The sequence below is a fragment of the Hippopotamus amphibius genome, chromosome 4 (assembly GCF_030028045.1).
Source record: "Hippopotamus amphibius kiboko isolate mHipAmp2 chromosome 4, mHipAmp2.hap2, whole genome shotgun sequence".
Taxonomy (NCBI): Eukaryota; Metazoa; Chordata; class Mammalia; order Artiodactyla; family Hippopotamidae; genus Hippopotamus; species Hippopotamus amphibius.
This window is the reverse complement of record NC_080189.1, coordinates 14,204,985-14,229,586: the sequence shown is the minus strand read 5'-3', so window position 1 is coordinate 14,229,586 and position 24,602 is coordinate 14,204,985. Positions and strand designations below refer to the sequence as shown.

The 24,602-nt window shown below is 34.5% G+C and overlaps 1 protein-coding gene across 5 annotated transcripts in view; it reads right to left on the bottom strand.

Moving 5' to 3' along the window:
- Positions 1-24,602, bottom strand: part of BRAF (B-Raf proto-oncogene, serine/threonine kinase) — a 158,451-nt gene that overhangs the window by 55,733 nt on the left and 78,116 nt on the right. For 4 of the 5 annotated variants that reach the window (XM_057730848.1, XM_057730849.1, XM_057730853.1 and 1 more), the window contains exons 4-8: positions 11,693-11,796; positions 10,744-10,846; positions 6,062-6,210; positions 4,978-5,097; positions 2,339-2,498 (exon numbers count right to left, since the gene is read on the bottom strand). In XM_057730848.1, coding sequence (XP_057586831.1) covers positions 2,339-2,498; positions 4,978-5,097; positions 6,062-6,210; positions 10,744-10,846; positions 11,693-11,796 — 636 coding nt within the window. The remainder of the gene's footprint in view (positions 1-2,338; positions 2,499-4,977; positions 5,098-6,061; positions 6,211-10,743; positions 10,847-11,692; positions 11,797-24,602) is intronic. The other variant, XM_057730851.1, reaches the window with a different exon arrangement.

Here is a 24,602-nt window from a genome sequence, read left to right as displayed (position 1 = left end):
ATACAACAACTTCCCACTGGCTATCTATTTAACAGTTGGTACTATATATATGTCTGTGCTACTCTCTCGCTTCGCCTCAGCTTCCCCTTCACCCCCCGCCCCCCCCCCACATAATCATTTTTATAAAAATGTTAAAAGACTTCATCAATTCCCTCAAAGGTCTCCCTGAACCCTTTGATATGTAAATCGTTTTCATTCGAAAAGCCTATTCTCTCATCATCCTTACAGACTTTCTATTTACTGTTTTTTGTTTTGTTTTGTTCTGTTCTGTTTTTAAGCTCTATTTGTCTGTTTTTCAAAGCTGGAAATTTATTTATTTATTTATTGGGTCTTCATTGCTGCATCCAGGCTTTCTCTAGCTGCAGTGAGCAGGGGCTACTCTGTGTTGCGGTGCACAGGCTTCTCATTGCTGTGGCTTCTCTTGTTACAGAGCACTGGCTCTAGATGCATGGGCTGCAGTAGTGTGGCAGGCAGGCTCAACACTTGTGGCTTGCAGACTCTAGAGCACAGGCTCAGTAGTTGTGGCACACAGGCTTAGCTGCTCTGCAGCATGTGTGATCTTCCTGGACCAGGGATGGAACCCGTGTCCCCTGCATTGGCAGGCAGATTCTTAACCAGTGCGCCACCAGGGAAGTCCCTCTTTTACTGTTAACTGGACTAATTCTGGACTAATAAATTAAAACTATTTTAATTTTATTTTATTTCTCAATGACTTTATAAGATTTGAGTAGCTTTACCAAGTGACTTTTCACTGTCTTCATAAAATTCTTAACATCTTTTTTTTGTTGTCAGATTCATAATCAATCTGCTTTATATTTTCATTGAAATGTTGGACAGTGATGGAAAAGGGCTGGAATGCAAGCTGGTATTAAATGGGGAGGGATATGTGAGTGGAGACAAATATTAAAGGAGTCTGTTAATTAGTGAATATTTCCCTTGTTAGGATAATTTTTGCTTCTTTACTCAACCTTACGAGGACTCACATAAGGAATGCCTATATAATGAGAACCTCTGTCCTCTAACATACACATGACCCCTCAGTAACTTCACTGTCCTGCTTACATGGGGAAACAGTTTCAAATTCCTTTTTAAATATAATTACTTTCCAAGGCAAAAAAAAAATGGTGGCTTTTTTGTTTTGTTGCTTATTACAGAGATTAAGGATAAACCACATTTTTTATTCTAAAATAAAAATTCTGGGAGAAGTGATCTCAACACCACCACAGCTCAGATAGCAAGGGCTCTTTATTCTCTTCAGTAACTCAGTTATTGAGATGATGTACTGATAGTTGAATGAACCAGTCCTTTTGGATTGATCCTGAGTATGTCATCTTTTTTCTCATCTCTCCCTTCTCTTTTGTCTGTATCAGGGACTGGCAAAACACAATAGGCTGGTCACCTGCTTTACTAAAGTTTTATTGGAATGAAGCCTCACCTATTTGTTTAAAATGTATTATCTACGGCTATTTTCACACTACAGTGGCAGAGTTCAACAGCTGTCATTAGAGATCATATGACCCACAAGCCTAAAATATTTACTGTGTGGCCCTTTATGAGTCTGTTGACCCCTGGTCTATATTATGGGAAACAGACTTCTGCTTTGTCTTCTAACCCTTTTTTACTAATACAAATATTTTTTGATGACCTCTTATGTTAGGTACCAACTAACACCAAATAGTTCCTATGTTAGGGAACTATACTAGGAATGGTTTCTGCTGTCCAGAAGTTAAGGTCAAATCGAATAAGTGACATTAATATAAACAGTTAACTTATAGTGTGTAAGATAAACCAGGAAAGTAAAAAAAATTCAAGAGTGACCAGCCAGAAGGAGGACAAAATAATTGATTTGTGTAGAGATGGAATCCAATGGTATACTCAAGAAAGTAAAGAAGGTAAAAGGCAGCTTTGTATGAGAAGTACATAAAGTAATGATTAGTCCTTAAGGATTATTTAACTCAGTCAAAGTTGAACTTTTAGAAATTTAGGTAAAGATTTCAAATTGATCTAAATAGGAAATACACAAGTGTATTCTTATTTTTTCTTTACCCCAAAATGGTCAAGTGGATTATCTGTTAAATAAGTGAAGATAAGACTTTTACAGAGATGGTGTCATAAGGAAAAAAATGAGTAGTACCATAATTTGGTATCAGTTAAATATTTTATGCCATCAGAGAAGATGACAAGGTTTTTCTGATCAGTAATTCATGAAAAGTCTATCACTTGCAATAACTCTGATAAATGAAAGATGGCATTTATTTCTGATCTATAGTATAAATGTAGCAGAAAAATCAACAAACACACTTGAATTTTTCAAGTTCAAGCACTGCTGAATACTTACATCGATATTGACGGGTTCTATTGTGTTTATATGCACATTGGGAGCTGATGAGGACCGGTCTCGTTGCCCAAACTGATTTCGATGATCTTCATCTGCTGGTCGGAAAGGCTGTGGGATTGGAATGGATTTTGAAGGAGACGGACTGGTGAGAATTAGGGGCCTGGAAAAATCAAGTGATTGGAAGATAAGATTCAGAGCAACTTTAAAGAGATAATAACATAGAAAAATGGATGATATAAAGATTTTCTTCTTTTCATATTCTCAAATAAAACCTTTAAAGCATTAAAAATCCAGCAGTAATGGCTTTTAAAAGTGTTAGTTTAAAAAACTAATATGTGCTTACAACTAATGCTGACAAAGCTGCTTTGCTCAAACAGACCCTCCAGGGGGTATTAATGATAAGAACACTGATTCTTATCCAGAAAACTCCAGAGAAATCTACAGATGGCTAGAAATTACGTGTGGTTAATCAGCTGAAGAAATTCTTGTCCTTTAAAGTTATACAAAAATGCTCTAGGTAGACACTGACTGAATAATGTCTGCCAATTTTTTCTACCTTTGACATTTCTTGATAGTTGAAGTTACTAAAATGAAATTTTTATGGCAAGTATCAATATTAGGAAATTACAAATCTTTTAAAAACATGCATGTATATTTCAGGACCTAAAAGATGTACCTATTACTTTCTACAAGAGTTGAATTAAAATCCTGAACAGTAATAGCAAAAGATCATCTCCAGATTCAAAAGTTGATTCTCAGAGCATCAATCTCTCATATTTTGAAATGTTTACCATGCCCAACAATTGATACAAGACACACAGGAGAATAATATATTAAGCATTAAAGCAAATATTTTGTAAAAATTGCTTTTTGATGAAATCAGCAAAACAGGTGACAAAATGACTTATTTTGGTACTGCAGATAAATAACAAAGTCTATGATCTCTCACTGCCCCCAAAATGAACCTGGCATTCACAGAGCACATTAAAGTTTGAGAATAGACTGTAAACACTTGTGAGAAGTCTATGCCCCTCAGAAAGAATATCCAAGGGAGCTAAGAAATGAGTATCACTTGACTGATGAGGTGTGACTTTCTTAGTGAGCTCCATCAGGACCAATGAATGACTCAGTGCTAACAACCACTCTTCAGAGACTGGTTATCATTGCACTCCATCTTATGCAAACTCAGTAACTAATCAGCATTATCTAGTGGTTAATAAGACAGCCAGAAAGACAATGTTGAGGGAATAAAAAGACATTTTTAAGAGAGGAGAGGGTTTAGAGAGAAATGAGAAGAAAACATAGTAGAAAAGGACTAGATAAAGGTTGAAAGAGCCAAACAAGCCAGACAAAACACTCCTAAATAGAACACGTGAATAGAATCTGAACCACTCCAGCTTATAAGCTTTACTTCTTTGAAACACACTGTTCATATTAACTAAATGAATCCACTTGGAAGTGAAATAAAAATAATAAAATATTATGTACTTTGAAAAACTGCTATGAGCCCAATGAGAATTATAGGTAAGACTAATGGTAGTGGCCTTTAAGAAAATGAGTGTGTTTCACTGGTCCTTTTTATTCTGATAATTGAGAAATTTTTAGTTTGTAACAAAGCTGTCTTTATTTTTGCTTTAGACAGCCAATAAAAGTCTTTGGCAAGGGATTTTGGGAGCAGGCAAAAAGAATGTAAAAATGACAATACCAGCTTTTAATAAGTTTTGGAACTTACACTGACTTCTTAAACACTAGTTAGAGGCTGATTTAAAGTCTCAAAGCAACAACATACTTTAAGTTAGAACTTAAAAGTGCAAAAAGCCTGAATTAACTACAACTGTATAGGGCAGCCTAATTAATATAATTGATCTGGAGTAGTAACAGCAAGTCATTCTTGAAACTTACTGAATTAACACTATGACAGCAACAGGTAGTACACAACAAGTCAGAAATATGTATGCAAAGGACACTGGTCTTGAAGTTAAAAAAAACAAACTGGATTAAATCTAATAAATTTTATCAAATCTAAAGAAAATGGATATACTACAAAATGAAGATAGGCTGCTTCTAACCTTCCCTTTTGTCCTTGCCCCCTGCACCCCCACCATCACAATGCTTTTATTTCCTGGGCTCAGATTCTAGAATTCTTTACAGTCCAGTTGAAATCCCACTTTCTTGATTAAATGTTGACTACTCTCTCTCACTATTCTCTCTTCTCCCGTAAACATGATAATATTTATCACATAGTTTAAAATAATATATCATAAATTGTAGATTATGATTATACACTATTTTTAAATTGTTGGGCATTATCTCATACGTTAATGCTACTTTTCTAAATAGAAACCACATACTTCTATATCTGATATTAAACATAAAGTGATGAGCGCAAGGCAAGGACTCTAAATTATGTGTTGCTTGATTTTTTTTCAAGGACGGTCCTGAAACAGTCTATGTTAGCTTTAAGCCTGTGTATCTGTACCAAATGTATGTAAATTATCTGACTGGTGTGATAAGTTATACCTGAAAAAAAATTACTTAATTTAACGATCCAAATGTTGGAAAGGTTTATAATTAACCAAAAGTTCCAAAAGAAATCAGCTCAAACAGCATGTCACTGAACAGCAGGAATCAAATCATACCCAATAGGATCGGAGGGGGGTGCAGAAGGGGATGATCCAGACGTAAGAGTAGTCTCTGCTAAGGAGGCCTCCTCCTGTGGTATTGGGTGGTGTTCAAAGAACTTGGAGACAAACAGCAAACTGTGAGGCAAAAACAAAAACAGAACAAAACAAACCTAACTTGTGCAAAACCCAGAAGCTTCATATACCAGAATACATTAAAGAATTAACAAAAATATCTGCGATCAAATTCCATTTTCAGGAAGGACTGTGAAATTCAATTAGCTGTATTTTTGTCTAAAGGCTTATTGTAAAAAATTATACTGTACTTTCAAAGGCAAGTTCAGAATCTAAAACTAATTTTTCTATACAGCAAATTTCTACATAGTAGAGGGGGAAAATCATACTTTATGGTTAAGGAATTAGAAGAAAATGTATCTATTGCTAAAAGTTAGGTTACATCATTATGACAGACTTTAAAGTATGGAGTTGAATTCCCTCTGCTCAAGTGATCAAAAAAAGTAATAAGACTTTATTAGCAGCAGTAACAACACAAAAAAAGATTAAAATAGACTCAATTTGAGTGATGGAGTGGCGGTAACAGAGGGAGGAAGAGAAGGAGGGAGAGAGAGAGACAGACACTAACAGAGTGAGAGAGAGCGCGCATGCATGAGAGAGAGAACGCGTGCGAGAGAGAGAGAGAGAGAGAGAGAGAGAGAGAGAGAGAGAGAGAGAGCAAGAACTTAATTTACAAAAGAGCTGACAGAACCACATTCCCTATCTGTGGTCCAAAAATATAATGGTTAATTTAATTGAAACACCCAAAACCCATCTAAAAGTGATTTCTACAGGCAAGGGACCTTTATTATTAAAAAGAGAATATAAAACATAAATGAAATGTACAGCAAACCAGAATTATAATATGAGAGAGAAGTACTGGCTACACTACATATTAGTCTCTAGCCATACTTCAAAAAATTCCCTGTAATAACTCTTCTATACAGAAAACTTCCACAGACTCTAACACATACTAATACTAGTTTCACATTAAGAAAAGTTCAATGTAAAGTGGAAGACAGAAAAGTAAAATTTTTTGATTACTTACTCAAGTTGGTCATAATTAACACACATCAGTGGAACCTCTGTACTACAACGCTGGTGAAATTTATAACCACATGTTTGACAGCGGAACCCCTGGAAAAGCAGCTTTCGACAGAAGTCACAAAATGCTAAGGTGAAAAACGTTTTTCGTACCTGCAAAGTAAAAACATCATAGAGGATTTCAGACTTGTAAGACTCTATTTAGAAATCAACTTATTTACTCAATTAAAATAACAAATCTTTAATATGTTTACATATTAAACATATTACATGAGAACTGACTTAAACACTAAGATACTAAAATGAAAACCAGTGGATTCAAGATAACAGACGGACTACATGTATTTATCTCCTACCCACTATCCAATTAAACTCAGAAGTCAAGAAGATGGGAAATGAATAAAAGACTAGAAACTAATATCAAACTTTACTACATAAAAGTAAAAGCAGAGATGACAGTAAAAGGAAGAAATAGAGGTGAAAGGAAGAATAAGGGTAGACTTCAATAATTCTACAAAGAAAGGAGTTAAGAGGTGCTTAGTGGTGTTGACAGAAACAATGGTATACTTAAAAGTTACAAAGGTATGCAACAGAGGAACCAAAACACCAAAATGCTTCAGAGGAGAGAAAAGAGGAGGAAAGATAATGTTACAAATGATCTACTTCCCTATGGAACTGGCAATCATTAAATGATGTCTAAAACTTATAAAGTAAGAAATTGTGGCTTAAAGTTATTATTTAGTAATATGAAATTAATCACCAGAAGAGCTTAAAGCAGAAACTGCTAAAAGTTAAGAATGATTTCCTCTGGACAGTGACATCAGAGGCTAAGAAGGCATGTGCCAACAGATTATTTTTTATCGTAAACTCCTCTGCACTATTTTAAAAACTATATACATATGATTAAAATGTAATATACTTTGATTAAAATGTAAAAAAATTTATGAAAGAAAAAAACTAGTTTATAATTACGTAAAAATGAGATCAACCCTTCCTAAACTTGCTAACTTAGGACAAAGGACAGGAAAATCACCTAAAAGACAGTAAGAACTACTTTTAACAAATTATCAGTTTGTGAAACTTAAAAGGCAACATGTAAGAACTCCATGTCAGAAGGCGAACATGAGTCACATAAACAGAACTGTGCTAGGGAGGCTCTATCCTGATAACAAACAAAACCAGAAATTGGTTAAAACTGATTGGTTTGTATGCATAATAAGCAGAAAACATAAGAAGGATAAACAAACAACAAAATGTTAACAATGGCTATTTGAGAGTGGTAAGAGCATGGATGGCTCTATTCTGTCCTTTGTTCTTTGCTGCATATTCTCAATTCATCTCAGTTTTTCAGACAGCATTAATCACACACAATAGTAAGAAAAACACATCATGATCCAGGACGCACCTGTATCCACATACTACTACTTACCCTAACCATATAAAATGCACATCAGAATTTTCTAATCCGTTCTAGTGCATGTAAACACTTTTCATGATCCATTAAATTGATTTCAACACCCACTTTATCAAACTCTTTTCAATAAACACACATTTAACAGGATAAAATGTTATTAAAAATGTTTCATCAAGAAAATGACATCTTGGCACATCATCCACTCTGGCTTTTAGAGAACATTTAGATAGTTTTAAGAGTAGGTCTTGTTTTCTTCACCTTTTTGTCTATGTATCACTTTCTAGGGGATATAAAAAGGCAACTGATTGTTTTTAGCTTTGTTCCTTTTCCATTTGTCTCTGGATTGACAAGCAATTAGAAAATCTTCTTTAATATTTATGTGGCTACTATTTAGTAAAGCAAGCATCTTTTTATATTGCTAGCATAATCTCTGGAAATTAGAGCACAGAAAAATACAAACATAGTCACCTTATCCTTTTTGCTAACTACTCATACTCTCAATTGCCTAATAATCTGTTGAGTTTCATGAAGCCCTAATTTCTCTTCCTTCTTGAATCTATTCAACAGCAGTCTTTCTTCCTGTCACTGACTAGTACTTGAAAACTAGTTGTAACTGGTTTTTTCTGTATGTAAAGGAAGGGGAGAAAAAGAGAGAGAGAAGGAAGGAGGGGAAGAGGGAAGGAAGCAGAAAGGAGAGAAAAACATCTGAGCAGGAGAAAATGTGGGTATGTATCTGAGCATAAATTGAGTAAGTGACATATACCTCTAACTGTGAATATACCTTTGTCAATAAAGGTGGGCAAGGGAAGGCATATCTCTTTTCGGGGCCACAACTTACACTTACTCTGGAATTCGAGACATGGATGGTCAACTCATGGGGGCCATACAACAGGTGATTTGCATGCATTAATTCGTTAGGTCTGGGGCTGTCTGAAGGAAGACATTAACTATACTGCCTACAGAAAATGGGAAGGTCTGGGACAAATGGCATCTCTTTCTAATCTTGTTTCTCTACCTTCCCTGCTCCCTCCACCATGCCAGCTCCCAAGGATTCCTGGGATGTAGGTAAATACTGAAGGAATCGCTTTTATAACAGAATATGAAACCAGGAGGCATAAGCAGCCTTCCTCCCATAGCCAACAAAATCCAGCACAGAGAAGCAGAGAGAGGAATTCTTTCCCTTTCTAAGCAGAACACAGGCTTACTCTTGCCTCCATATGACACAGAGCAATTGTTCAAAAACACAAATCTAATCAAACTGCTCCCCTGCCTATTATAATCATTAAATTTCCAATGATTTTAGGGAAAAGTCCAAATCTTTATCACAGCTTACAAGGACTCTGATGAGCTTACTACACCCATATACACGCTACACTGTAACACCCCCTTCTCCAACTTTGTAGCATCCATTCTTTCTTTCAAAACTGAAAAGGTAACATGTTTTCTTGCTGTTCCCTCTGTCTAGGGTACTCTTCCCTTCACTCTTCATCTGCTCTTCCCTCATCCATCAGGCCTTAGCTTTGATACTTCTTCCTTTGGGAAAACTTCCTGACTCTTCAAGGGCCAGGTTAGGAATCTCTACTCTGTGTATCTACAGCACTTTAAACATACACAGTAATTAAGAGTGCTTATGAAAATTTTTAATTAAATCATCTGTCTCTCTACTCGAAGGCAGTACTGTTTTCTTATTCATTGTTATATTCCCAGACCAGACAAAATACTGGCAAATAAAAAGATCTCAACAATATTCACTGGCAGGTCTCCAACTGTGTTGTGAAGATTTGCATACTCTGTAACTAACCTGCAATTTGCTTTCATTATCTTCTTGTGGCAAAGATCTTCCTGAGGCACTACTAAGGTTAGTAACTTAGGTCTTCTCTTACCTCCTTATATCCAATTTCTAATTAAGAATAACTAAGAAAAAGAGTAGTGACCACTGTGAAAGGTAAGCTCAATTTTTTTTGTTTGTTTTAATTCCTAAAAACTTTTTAAAAAGCTTAAGATTTATCCTCTCAAAATTCTACAGGTTAAAAAAAAATCAATAGCAGTAAACTTATCTCATCATTATAAAACTATCTGCTACACAGTAAATCTGATTGACATCAGGTGTATCTTACACTCATCCAAAAGATCCCTTATCTATTGGAGCACAAACCTGTTTTCATTATTCACCACTAATGGAGCCCCCAAAACACTAACCCCCTCAGGAAATCAAAAGAGCACTGCTGTATTAATCATTAAGCCACAAAAAAAAACACTTGATGCCAAAAGGGTAGCAAATCCTACCCACCTAGAGAAATAAACTATGGTCCAAATTCCATATATAGAAAAGTAAGAAATGCATTCCTGCCTTATAGACCACTCTAATCTTGGTGGACTGCCTACTCTTAGATTTTCAAGCCCTGATTAGTGTACTCCTATCTCTGAGGTAGTGAGGTTCCACTGTTTCAGGCCTCATGCTGGTGACACTTAGCTTAGGCTAGGTTCTGGCAAATGCAAAAACCAGATAAAGGGAGAAGTACTGAAGGAGAGCTTTAACACCTTTCTTCATCCTCAAGGAGAGCTATTCCACTTCCATTAATCTATCTTTCAGAAACATTTACACAAGTGTGCCAAGATGTATGCAGGAAGAGTCTATTTACCATGTATATAACAGATTTTTTAAAAACTTAAATGTCTATTAAGAGGGATGGTTAAATGTACCAAATTTATATTCTTATGGACTATTATGCAATCATGATGAAGCTAAGTATACTGACATGGAAAGATCCCATGATGCTTTGTTTAACTTAAAAGAAGAATATCATACAAAACATGATTCCATTTTTAATTTAAATAAAAAGGAAAGAAATGGAAAACAGTGAAGGAAAGGGAAGGGAGAAATAAAGGAAAGGAGAAAACTTTGGGCTCACAGCTCCTGTTTTATATATGAAAGACTTTGGAAGACTACACAATAATCAATTAACAACTGTTTACCTCTGGTAGGGTACTTTCACGTTTTTAGTTGATATACTTTCATACCACTCAAATTTTTAAGAATTTTCTTTCAATAATGAATATTTATTACTTTTTAAAATTAAAAATGAGTATAATGATTAAAACAAAACTCTTTAAATTTTTGTCTTCTTTTTAAAGAACAGAACTGATTTTCAACTCAGGTAAAATATCAATGCCAAAATTATTCATCCATACTTCATATTCTCTACATAAAAATTTATTCACGAGAACTTGAAGATTTTTGACATTAAAAAAATATACATAAAGGTACATACAAAGTTGTGCGTTGTAAGTGGAACATTCTCCAACACTTCTACATGCAATTCCTCTCCAGTAAGCCAGGAAATATCAGTGTCCCAGCCAATTGGTTTCTTCTCTCTGAAAAGTGTAGATACAACAGCCTTTCTTCGTTACCATACCTAAAGATCTTCACATACCTCATGCTGAAGATATGAAAATTGGTTATTGAGGGGCTAGTAATGGTGAAGGGAGTTTTGGCTCCCTGGTCTTCCATCGTTAGAAATTTAAATGGCAATAAATTAATTTTTAAGTTTACCCCAAATAAATGTATCACTCTTGGACAAACAGCAGGGTAAAGAGATGTACTCTTTTCTTCCAAGACAGCTCCAGAAAAGACCTACAACAGCAGAAAATGGATTGTTCCTGGGGTCCAAAAAAAAGAAAAAGAAAAAAAAAAATCACAGGTATGGATTTACCTACCCATTCAAAGAAAAAAGAGTATTCAAGGGACAATATGCCCCAAAAAGATTTTTTTTAAAGGGGATTAAAAATTGGGGGTGGGGGGAGGGGCTCATGGCACAATTTGAGATGCTTTCTGAAAAACAGTTAAATGTAAAATGTTAATTTCAGTAAATCTTGTGTGAAACTACGAGTTTATGTTAAAAATTAAGGAGTGGGAAAGAGTCCACTACTCAAATAAGACACACAGAGAACAGCTCAAAAATTTAAGAACCTCCAACTCCAAAGAAAGTCATTTCATCAGAGTAACAAATACTATCATCACACAAAATTATCTACTGTTAACTCCTCAAAGGGCCTACAAGATTTCTTTAGGCTAATCAACTTAGTATTAATATTTTTTTTCTGAAGTTGATTTTCAATACCCTAGGTTTGGGTAAAGATCTTACAGAAAACCCCAAAATTTAATGTCTGAGGGTTTTTTTCCTTTTTTAAACAAAGTTTCACATCACATACAAACCATACCCATCCTGAATTCTGTAAACAGCACAGCACTCTGGGATTAGGCCTCTCATCATCAGTGCTTTCTTTAGGCTGTCCCGGACTGTAACTCCACACCTTGCAGGTACCTATGATATCATAAAGACATGATATGAGGTAAAAGAAATAAATTATATATTTTTTCACATCATTGAAAAAAAATAATTTACCTTTATAATACCCTTTGAAGTGTCGTATGGATTACTATGTAAGAAAATTATTTCTAGCGCTAACAACATTAATGGGAAATGACAATATCTATTATTACTCACCAACTTAAATCAAAGCAAAATTAATTTTTAATTTTTTATTAAAATTATGAAATATCTTAAACATATAAAAGAACAGAAAATACAACAGATCCCTATCTGCTCACCACTGAGAAATAATAGATGTCAACATTTAAAGCAAAATCAATTTTGATCCAACTTTGCTCAAAGCTGAAAACTCTAATCCTCCAATCATAATGATGGTCCTTAAGAGCTGTTTTACTGACCCTAAACACAGCAGAAGAAAATACTTGTCTTAACGTGTATACTTGATATTTGCTGTTTAGTTGTTTACCACTCATTTCCTCTGGAAATAGGAAACCACATGGTACTGGAGAGGCTATCAATCAAGGGTCACTACTTTTCTTTTTGACATAAGCTGGCTTATGTCAAATGTCTTATGTCTTTTTCACATAAGCTGGTTAATCAGGTCCCCATATCTCTAATCCAGGGTTAGATATATGACTCAAATAGTACCAGAGTTCCTCCCTTAACTCATAGATGGACACTGGTTGAGAGAAGTTTCTGTTTCTACTGTAAAGTGCTCCAAGAGGATAGAAATCTGAAGACCCTAATGGCCATCCTCCCTAGTACATTGAGAAAACCTGGCTACAGAATGAAGCTAACCTAAGGAAAAGTAGAGATGACATTAGAAGTGGGGAGAAAAGAGGCACTGAAAATAGAGACAAAAAGAATCTTTCTGTATATTTGAAGTTATCTCTGTCCTGGCCTTTTTCTGCCAGTGACTCATCTTCCCAATTATTAACCTGAATAATTTAAAACTGAAAAAGAACTGATAAATACAGTGTAGATGAAAGTGAAGCAATCAGAGTTCAAGTTTTATGGGGAGAGGAGAGTGGAGACAGAGGAGATATGTTAGTTAATAACAAAATTAAAGGCTTCATTCTTTAAAATCACTAAAGTACTTAGAAACCAAAAGCTTCCAAAGAAATTGGGAATCTTATGCTAGAGAGGGAAAAGTGGAGCGAAAATGAATATAAGACAGCTGAATTTTAAATGGTATATGGAAGGGGAACAATCCAGAAAGCCAAATTAAGACTTAACATTAGAAAAAAACAGGAGGCAGATTTTACCTCAATATAATCGTTAGAACTATCCAGCAAGGGAAAAGTTTATCATGAGGGAGTAGGTTCATCATTGGAAGAATTCAAGAGACTGGATTAGTACAGTTGATCCTCTTTATTCATACATTCCATATTTGCAAATTTGTCTGTTTGCTAAAATTTATTTGTAACCCCAAAATCAATATGTGTAGTGCCTTTGCAGACATGCGCAGAGAACTGAAAAATTTGAGTTGCTCAAGGCATACCTTCCCAGCTGAGGTTAATCAAGGTGACACTGCCTTCTTTTCCTAGCTCTCATACTGTAAACAAGTGCCCTATGTCAGATGACTTTTAAGCTAATGGACCCCAGCCGGCTGTGAAGAAATAAACGATCTAAGGGCCAATATACAGAGGCCATCTTTGGCTCACTTGTAACAGTAATCCTGCATTCCTCCTAGGAGCAACGGTTCAGCAGCCACTAACTCAGGGTTTGCAGGGAATTTATAGAACATAACTGTTGCAAACAGTGAGAATTGGCCATATCTTCCAGAAATAATGAACAGAAGGGAAAGCTCACTTTTTCCCTCTGCTACTCATATTTTGCCTACTCTAAAGCAAAAACTTCTTGATTGGCAACCCTATCTTTAGTTTAAACCCCATGTTATCAGTGAAATCTTTCTGAAGAAGGTATTCTTAACGTGTGTGTGTGTGTGTGTCAGATACTTCTGAGAACCTGAGGAAAGCCTTAGATACTCTCTCTGAAACATAAGGACTGCTGAGGAGTCCACTGAACTCAGATTTAGAATCCCATTCTAAGATACAACCTTACATTTCATTAGTCTTCTCAACATTTTCCAGTTATTTACAGGGCAAAATTCAAATTCCTTAAAATGGCATACAAGGTCATCAATGGACAGGGGCTATCAATCCCTTAGTTCCTTTGATAATTTCCCTCATGCACTCCTGTGATGCCATCTTCTAATATAGCTTTGCTCCCTTATGCTTCTCTGAACTGGTTAATCCCAAGGTGTATATGTTTCACAAGTAGGCAAAAATTTGGTTTTCCACTTTTATCACCAAGGGAAAGTCATCAATCAGTCCTTCATTCACTTCTGTGGGCTGATTTTTATTTGTTCCTTCATGATACTACCTGTTCAACAGACTGACAGACCAATGGAATAAAACAGAGAGACCAAAGCGGACTCCAACACATAAAGAAAGTCAAAATAAAATAAAGGCAGCATCTGAAATAGGGTAAAGATGAACTTTTAACTAATTGATGTTGGGACCAACTGGAACCAATCTAGGAAAAAAATGTTCATCCATACCTCATATTGTATACTAGGGTAAACTCCAAATGGATCAAAAATTTTAATGTTGAAGGAAGAAGGGGACAAACCATAAAAGAAATGGAAGAAGCACACAGCAAGCTCCTTTATAACCTCAAGTGAAGAAGGTCTATAAATCTATGATGCAAAGTCTGGAAGCCACAAAAGAAAAACACTAAATTCAACTACATATAACTAAGAACTTTTTAGATGGCAAAACACACACAACATACTACAGTCAGCCCTCCATCACCTGTGGGTGCCACATCCGTGGATTCAACCAAACGAGGATCAAAAATATTCAGAAAAAAATTCCAGAAAGTTCCAGAAAAGCAAAACTTATATTTGCCTCCTGTAAGTTACTCTAGAGATGATTTAAAGTATACAAGAGGATGTGCATCAGTTATATGCAAATACCATGCCATTTTATATAAGGGACTTGAGCATCCAAGGATTTTGTTATCCTCAGGGGGTTCTGGAACCAATCCCCTGCAGATACTGAGGGATGACTATATAAGCAAAGTCAACAGACAAATACAAACTGGGGAAAAGATGTTTGCAACTTATATAACAGGCATATAATCTTCAAGATATATAAAAAGTTTCTGAAAAATTGAGATCAAGATCAACAACCCAATAGAAAAATGGGCAAAGGACATGAAAGTTCAGGAAAACAGATATATAAATGGTCTTCAAACTTATGAAAAGGTGTTCAACCTCAGAGAAAAGCAAACTCAAACTTGACAAAATATCTTTCATTTATCAGACTGGCAAAAATACAAAAGTTTGACAATATAGTCCATTGATGAGGCTACGGTAAACAGGCATCTCATACACTGCTGGTAGCAGTGCAAAACTAAGCAAAACCTATGAAGCAAAATTTGAAAGTATCTTATCAAAATTACAAATGTGAATTTCTCTTTGATTAAGGAAGCCTACTTTTGGTGTGCATAACTGGTAAACCATAGTACATCTATACAATGGAATCTACAGCTATAAAAAAAGAATATTTAAGCATGCTATCATGAAAATGGAAAATTCCCAGGATGGCCTACATAAACATTAAAAGCAAAAACACAGAATGATATAAAGAGTATGATGCCTTGTGTGTATGAAGAGGAGTGGGAAAATAAGAATATATCTTTGTATTTTCTTCTTGCTACGTAAAGAAACCCAGAAAAGACATACACACACGCCCCAAATAAAAACAGTTCCCTAAAAGGTGCAGGGGAAACTGGATGTACAGGGGTAGGGGTGGAAACAAGATTTCCTGATGTAAATACCACATGAAAGAATTACTTATTCAAAAAGGGAAAGGGGTAGGGGAGCACTCTCTCAAATTTTAAGGCTTAAAAGACTAAAAAGATATTTTCAAAAGAACCAGGTTAATGCCTCTTCTCCAAATTCCAAAATTAAATGTCCTAATGGCTGTCAAAGCAGCAGTAACGTTTCTCTAAACAGTTTAAAAACAAGCATCCTACCTTAACAAAGATCTATAGTCAATGTAATCATCTGAATATTTGCCAAAGGAAAATTCAAACCAGAACAAAATGTATCAGTCTAAACTTTAACATATCAGTTTTTAAAGTGAATATAAATTATCTTTTATCAAATGGATTCATGATGGTCCACCACATTACTCTACTTTTGTGTATGTTTAAAATTTTCCCAATAAAAGGTTCTCTTAAAACCTTAAGGACGCCTTCTTAAAGGACTGGCCATCACAATTACATGTTTATTTGAGCCAGTAGATTAATTTTGTAGTTTAAATTCTTTACAATGCAGATATTATTACCTGCTTTAAGTAAACTTCATGATACACTGAGATCTCCTTGTATAAACTGGCACAGATTATACATGAAAGTATATGAGTTTTTAACATAAACCTAAATTTATAGCTTCCTGATCTTATCATAATCTATCTTGATGTCAAGTCCTTTTTAGAACAGTTAAACCAACCATAATATAGTTTATTATAGACTGTTAAACCAATTCACAATATAATAAAAGGAAAAATTTAATATGATCTGCTTATAACATGATCTTTTTAAAGTAAAAAGAGGCTGACTATATATACACTATCAAAACTTCCTAAGGTAAAAGCAATTTTAGAATTAAGTATGCCTCCTGGTCAAGTTGTATTTAACTGACAAAGAACAAGTGATCACAAGATTTTATAAAGGTGGTATGTCTTTTACTGCTAAACTGCTGGCCCTAATTAAATAAAAAAAAAAATCAAAACTAAAGTTAATCAACTACCTCATTAGTACTCCAAGGGAGAAAACGTATCTAGCAACAGATAAGTCTCTCACTGTGGCAAAAGTGAAGATCTAGTCTACACTTAAGAGGAGTCAAGAAGGTCCCAGACTTCACAGCTATTTTATTAAAATTAAACACAGTATTTTAAATATCAACATGAGTTAATATTGCTCTATAGTACTCTACCCCACAAAGTTACTATGAGGAACAAATGAATATATGGGAGAGCATTTTTTTTTTAATATTTTGAGTTTTTATTAGGTACTAGACAAAACAAACTAAATGAAGATGTATGTGCCTTGTATATATACATTGTATAGCTTTTAAGAAATTACATAAAATGGCATGGGTACAAAGAAAATGAATCTATAAAGACTTTCATATTAATCACATAGGAAGTAAAAAGTATAATCCTGTGTACTTTCTTGATGTACCCTGCATCATCTGGTTCTGCTCAAGTTTTCTGTCAAATTCTAGAAGCAGCTTGTTGAGAATACATGGAAATGGCTGGATAGTTGTTATTGTTGTTGTTGTTTTTAAAAGCTCTTTATTGGAATATAACTGCTTTACACTCTTGTACCAGTTTTTGAGGTACACCAAAGTCAATCAGCTGTATTTAAACACATATCCCCTTATTCCCTCCCTCCCGCGACTCCCCCCCACCCTCCCCATCCCAGCCCTCTATGGCATCATCCATCATCGAGTTGATCTCCCTTTGTTATACAGCAACTTCCCACTGGCTATCTATTTTACAGTTGGTAGTATACATATCTCTATGCTACTGGGAGAGCATTTTTACAAACTGTAAACCACTATGCAACAGGTATTCTTCTTGTCTATAAAAGAATGGACTGGATAACTCTCTTTCATCACTTGCAGATCTTAGAGGTTTCTGCTTTGCTTATGCTAAAAATAAAGGGAGAGGGAGAGGTATTCCCTGGGGTTCTAGCATTTACTCTGATGATGTCCCTCTACTCAATCTGTTACATTAAAACTACTTATTTGTGCTAGTAAGAGAGTTAAAGTTTCCTACGTGTTTTTGTGTTCTTTACATATTTCTCCTCGAACTGGCTAAAAGAACATAGCTTCTCCTTACCTCTTCCATTCCATAAACATTTCTTGGTTTAATTATAGCACAACCAATGCATGATTCTGAAGCATCCAACATTGCCCTACCTGTTCCCACTGTCCTTCCTTTCATTTATGTTAGATACAATCAGCATTAACATCAATCAGCAGATACTTATTTACACATCTCAGGCTACGGTAAATCCAAAGCCTCATTCTTTCAAAAATACTGATAGAACACCTACTAACTGTTAGACACGGAGGAAACCAAAAAAGATAAGCTGCTCTGAGAGCTTCCTCCCCTCAGATGCTAAAATTAATTTAGTAGTTTTAGATATTTTTTTCAGACACCTGTTTTTTTTATAGCTTTTGAACCAAATCTGCATTCCCCATTGAGGGATCCACTTCCAGGTTTGCAACTTGGAAATACCCCGTTACCTGTATACAAAGAGTCCTGTATAAAGATGTTCATATTTAGCACTGTTAGTAACAACAAAGAAACTGAACATAACCTAGATGTCCATCAGGATAAACCATGTTAAACTGAAAAGAATCAGACCTATATGTATCAACACATACATATGTATACCCTGAAATTATAATTTTGAATAAAAAGGACAAGATGCTGAACATTATATAATCATACTATTTTATAAATCTGAAATAATGCTTATAGGTACATATCTATGTAGTAAAATACAAAAATACTGATTGAATGTACCCCAAATTTATCATAGTGGCTACTTCTTGGGGGACGGGGTGGGATGAAGGATGTTTGGGAAAAGAATGGGATTGGTAAGAGGAATCTAAATGTATGTATGTATACGTGTGTGTAATATAAAGAAAATATAACAAACAATACTTGTTCATTGTAGGTGACTAAACACAGGTGTTTAATATATTGTCCCTTATACTTTTCCATATAAATAAGTTTTCTAAATAAAAAAGTTAAAAACCTTATTAATGTTCTTTTCTAAACACTAAACCCAAGCACCAATTTTGAAAAACCTTTGCTTTAAATTATATACAACTTAAAAGCATGCTGGGTTTGTGTAAAGTAATAGTTTGAAGTCATCAAAACAAAACACTTCTAGGGGCTAGCTACTATCACATTCTTAATATTACAATACCTGCACTTAGTTTACCTTACTTTTATTTCTAACCTCAGGCTCACCTATCTTCTATAGTTCTTTTTTTTTTTTTTTTTTTGAGTTCTAGAGCATTCGGCTTTATTCCTGTAATCTCCACTTCTCTTTCTACTTTTGTAACATAGGTACTCATAGAAATTGTACTTTTTCCTATCTCTAGATGAAATAACCCTGGCTACTTTCTCTTTTTTTGTTCAATTTCTATTATTAGAGCACTGGCCATCAACTCAGGATCTTTCTTATCTCAGACCACTGGTATTTTGTTCCATGCCATGTAAAACTATTTGTAAGCAAATTCTCCAGAAAGATAAACAAAAGCCAATAAGCAAATGAATATGGGGATATGTGTATAAAAACAGATGATTGAACTTGGTGTACCCCCCCCCCCAAAAAAAATAAGCAAATGAAAAGATGCTTGACATCAGCAGCCATCAGGAAATGCAAAGCAAAACCACAATGAGGTACCACTTCACACCCATTAGTATGGCTATAGTCAAAAAGACAAACAAAACACTGGCAAGGAGAAGATACTAACATTTTCATACAGTACTAGTGAGAAAGTAAAATGATGCAGCCACTTCAAAAACATTCTGGTAGTTCTTAAAAAGATTACTGCACTCTTTTTAAAAGAAAAGAAAAAAAAGATTACTGCAGGCATATGCCTTAGAAAAATGAAGACCTATGTCCACATAAAAATTTGTACATGAATGTTCACTGCAGTGTTATTCATAATAGCCAAAAAAGTGAAAACAGCACTGATAAAGGATAAATAAAATGTGGTATGACACACACAATAGGATACTATTCAACCATAAAAAGGCATGAAGGACTGATATATGCTACAATATGGATGAACTTTAGAAACATTATGCTAAGCAAAAGAAGCCAGTCACAGAAGACCACATACTGTATGATTCCATTTATATAGAATGGGATGTCCAGAATAGGCAAATCTAGAGAGATAGAAAGGCGGTAAGTGGTGGGCTAGGGCTGGGAAGATTGGGGAGAAATGGTGATTCTTAACAAGTACACAATTTTTTTTTCTGGAGTGGTGAAAATGTTCTAAAATTAACTGTGTTGACAGTCACATAACTCTGTGAGTAGACTAAAAAAAAATCACTGGATTGTATACTTTTTTTTTTGGATTGTATACTTTAAATGAGTAAACTGTATGTTTGTAAACTACATTTTAGTAAACCTGTAAAAATAAAATAATAAAATAAAATAAGCAAATTCTGTCTTTTAAACTACAAGTTCAAGAAGGCCAGCTTAGGACTAGCCATGTTTCAGGGAAACTGGGTGAGATATTTTTTGGATTACTTCTTGTTGTCATAACACACAGGCTGAAAAATATACATGGATGAGAGTATCTCATGTCTAACATACTTTAAATTCTATTAGGTTGGTAACATCTTCTAAATTTCATTAACACTCAACGTTGACCATGGTCTTGTGGGAAAAGGAAGTCTCATACACTATAGAGAATGTATATCAGTAAACATTTTTCTGCTTAAAGGGTACAAAAAATGTTTTAAGTATACATACATCCAATACTTATTTCTAGGTATCTAACATGAAAATATTCCCACAATGTTTCAGGATATATGTATTTAAATGTATTCTGCAGCATTACCTAACTATCCGTCATGAAATAAACAGTTAATAAATCAAATATAATCACTCTGAACAATAATTTTAAAGCCATAAAAAAGAAACAGGTAGCTCGGCATTATGTAAAAGGAGGGGGTAAGTATAAGTTAAAAGGTTAGTCCCTTTCTCCTACCCCCAGCAATGTCCCCACCCCTCAGATAACCACAATTAACAGGTTCTTATATATGATTAAAAAATACCTCAGAAGACACACACATTTATTCTTTTTAGTCACTGTATCTAATCCATGACCTGCACAGTCTTAAGTACTTCTGTACCAAGGGACACTTACCTTGCTTATACTTTTTTATTTTTAGAAATAATGAGTACACATTCATTTTGATATAGAGTATCTCATAAAATCTTTAAATTACTTGTTAAGAAATTATTTTGAAATTATAAATTAAACATATTTGTTAGAAATTTTGAAAAAGAATAAATACCTCTAATACGACCACCATGAAATAATTGCTGCAACATTTTAAAAAGTTTTGTATGTATTTGATATGAATTTTAACACAATAAAAGCCAAGTAAGAAAAAGGAACTAAACTTCAAGCAAATGCTTCTTCACACTAAAATCCCTAGAAGAGGCCTCTAGGGTAGCTCTTTGATCTTCCATATAAATTTTAGAATCAGCTTTTCAGATGGGGTGGTGAGGGTGGGACAATTCTGATGGGACAAAACTCCTAAATTCTCACAGGAACTGCACAGAATTTAGATTAATTTGAGGAGAAATATATTTAGGAAGATTATCAAGAACAAAGCAACTTAATTTCTTTACTCTCTTCAAATGTCTTTCAATAAAGTTGCACAAATTTCTTCATAAAAATCTTAAATATTTAAAAATTATTTTTACTACTGTCAATATCCTTTTCAAACAAAATTACATGTTCTATTAAGTGCTGAGTTTCTTATTTATTATAATAATTTAGTAGATTTTCTAAGTAGACAAATTATTTGCTAATAACAGTTTTGTTTCTTCCTTTTTAATCCCTATGTTTTAAATTTCTTTGTTGTGTTCTGGATTGGTTAGGATATTCAACACCATGAGCAGCAGGAATTTTTGTCTTGCTTGTTTCCAATTTTAACAAGAATGTACCATGAAGCAGAATGCTTCTTTAGACACATTTGGTAGATATCCTTTATCAAGGAAGTTCTCTTATTTCAAGTTTACAGAGTTTTTTATTTCTAATTATTAAAAGATTTTGAATAATATCGAATGTCTTGTTTATTACTCCTAGAGATATTCATACAGTGTTACTACTTTAATCTGCTAATGAGAACTGCACTGATTTTTTTTTTTTTGGTGGGGGGGGGGGGGGGGGCTGAGCCATGCAGCATGTAAGATCTAAGCTCCCTGACCAGGGATTGAACCCATGCCCCCTGTAGTGGAAGCATGGAGTCCTAACTACTGGACAGCCAGGGAAGTCCCTGTACTGCACTGATTTTTAAAAATCAGTGTTGCATTCCTAGAATAATTATTATTTTTTAAAAATCTATACACTGCTGGATTCAGTTGGCCAGCATTTTATTAAAGATTTTTGCAAATATGTTCATAACTTAGACTAACCTTTAGTTTCCCTTAACCAAATGTTCTGTTTAAAAAAAAAAAGATTTACTGAGGCATAATTAACATACAATAAACTGCAATGATTTAAGTACATAATTTGATACACTGATTTTCTTTTAATTAAAAGAAAATCTTTCTGGCCATATCATGTGACATACAGGATCTTAGTTCCCCGAACAGGAATCAAACCCACACCCCCCTGCAGTGGAAGCACAGAGTCCTACCCACTGGACTGCCAGGGAATCCCTTGATACATTGATTTTATACATATGTTATCCATGCAACCATCACCACATTCAAGATAATAAATGTGCCCTATTAGCTTCTGAAATTTTCCTTGCATTCCTGTGTAATCCCCCTTCTGTCCTAGCTCCAAGCCAAGTCAAATACTGATCTGCTTTCTGTCACTATAGAAGAGTTTGCGTTTTCTGGTTTTTCTGTTTATTGCCATGCCATGCTGCTTGCAGATCTTACTTCCCTGACCTGGGATAAAACCCCAGTTAGTTAGTTAGTTTATATACTTACTTATTTATACTTTATTTATGTATTTATGTATGTATGTATGTATGTATTTATTGCCACAGAGTACATGGGATCTTACTTCCCTGACCAGGGATAAAACCCTAGTTAGTTAGTTAGTTTATATACTTACTATTGATTGATTGATTGATTGATTGCCACAGAGTACACGGGATCTTAGTTCCCTGACCAGGGATCAAACCCAGGGCCTCAGCAGTGAAAGCTCCAAGTTGTAACCACAGAATGGCCAGGGAATTCCCTCTAGACTTTTATATAAATGGAATTATAAAGTATATATTCATTTTTGTCTGGCTACTTTCACTCAACATAGCTACTTTCCGAGTCAGCTATGCTGTTGTGTGTATTACTGATAGTAATACATTCCTTGCTACCAAGTAGTATTCCATTTGATGGATATACCAAACCTATTTAACCATTTAGGTAATGCCCGGCTTTATGCATGCCATGCAAAACTATTTATAAATACTTTCTCTAGAAAAGGTGTAGAAAAGCCAATAAGCATATGAAAAGATGCTTGATGTCATTAGCCAACAGAGAAATGCATATAAAATCACAATGAGGTACCACTTCATACTCAATAATCAAAAAGAGAAATATATTTTAAAAGTATTTAATTTTACTGGTCTATATATCTGTCTAGATCAGTACCAAAATGATTTAATTACTGTAGCTTTGTAATAAGTTCTAAAACCAGGAAGTGTGAGACCTCCAATTTTGTTCTTTTTCAAAGCTGTTTGAGTATTCAGGATTCCTTGAGATTCCACATGAATTTCCAGATGGATTTTTCTATTTTTGCAAAAAAAAAAAAAAAAAAAAAAAAAAAAAAAAAAAAAAAAAGCTGTTGGGATTTTAAAGGGGACTGCATTAAGTTGACCTTCAAATTGCTTTCAAAAGTGGTTGTACCATTATACATTCCCACCAGCAGTGTATGAAAATTCTGGTTGTTCCACATCCTCACCAATAGTTGGTATGGCCACTCTTTCATTTTAGCCATTCTAGTAGGTGTGTAGTGGTATCTTGTGCCTTTAATTTGCATTTTCCTAATGATGCATTATGTCAAGCATCTTCTCATCTGTTTATGTGCCACCCACATATCTTCTTTGAAGTATCTATTCAAATCTTTTGTCCATTTCTTGAGTTGTTTTCTTATTATTGACTTCTAAGAGCTCTTTATATATTCTGGATACATGTCCTTGACCAGATATATATTTTGCAAAGATTATCTGTGGTTTGTCTTTTTATTCTCTTAATATTGTCTTTTGAAGAGCAAAAGTTTTTAATTTTGATAAAGTACAACTTATCAATAAGTTCATTAGGGACTGTGCTTCTGGTGTCACATTTTAGAAACTGTTGCCAAATTCCAGGTCACAAAACTTTTTTCCTGTGTTTTCTTGTACAAATTTTATAGTTTTACATTTAGTTCTTATTTTCTGTTCCTTCCTCTGTGTTCAGTTTTCTTCCTAAAGTAATTTTTTCCCAGAGCCTGGGAAAAGTAAACTTGTCTGGAAAGGGCTTTATTGTGCCTTGACTCACAGTGTACCTGGTTAGTTAAACTCATAATTTAGCTAAGCAACTTACAGGCATCATTCAGTACTTTGAGTACATTATTCTATTGTCTTCCAGCTTCTACAGCTGCTATGAAGAAATTTTTTGATATATAACTGGAATTCCTGTATAGGTAATTTTTCCTAAGTGCTTTTAAAACAATATTCTTTCATTTTGTTATATCTAGTAATGGGTTCAAATTTACTTAAATAACTTAGAGCTTATGTTTCCCAAATCCTTAGATTCATCTCTTTCATAAAAGTCAGCCATCATTTCTTTGAATTTTGCTTCACTGTTTTATTTCTCTTCTCACTTTCTGAAACTGCTTTGAGGCATATAACGAAACTATTCATCCCATCCTTCATACCTCTTAACCTCTCTTTTATATTTTCTATAACTCTCTTTCCCTGCTTTCCAAAGTTCACTAATTCTCCTCCTTCAGCTGAATTCAA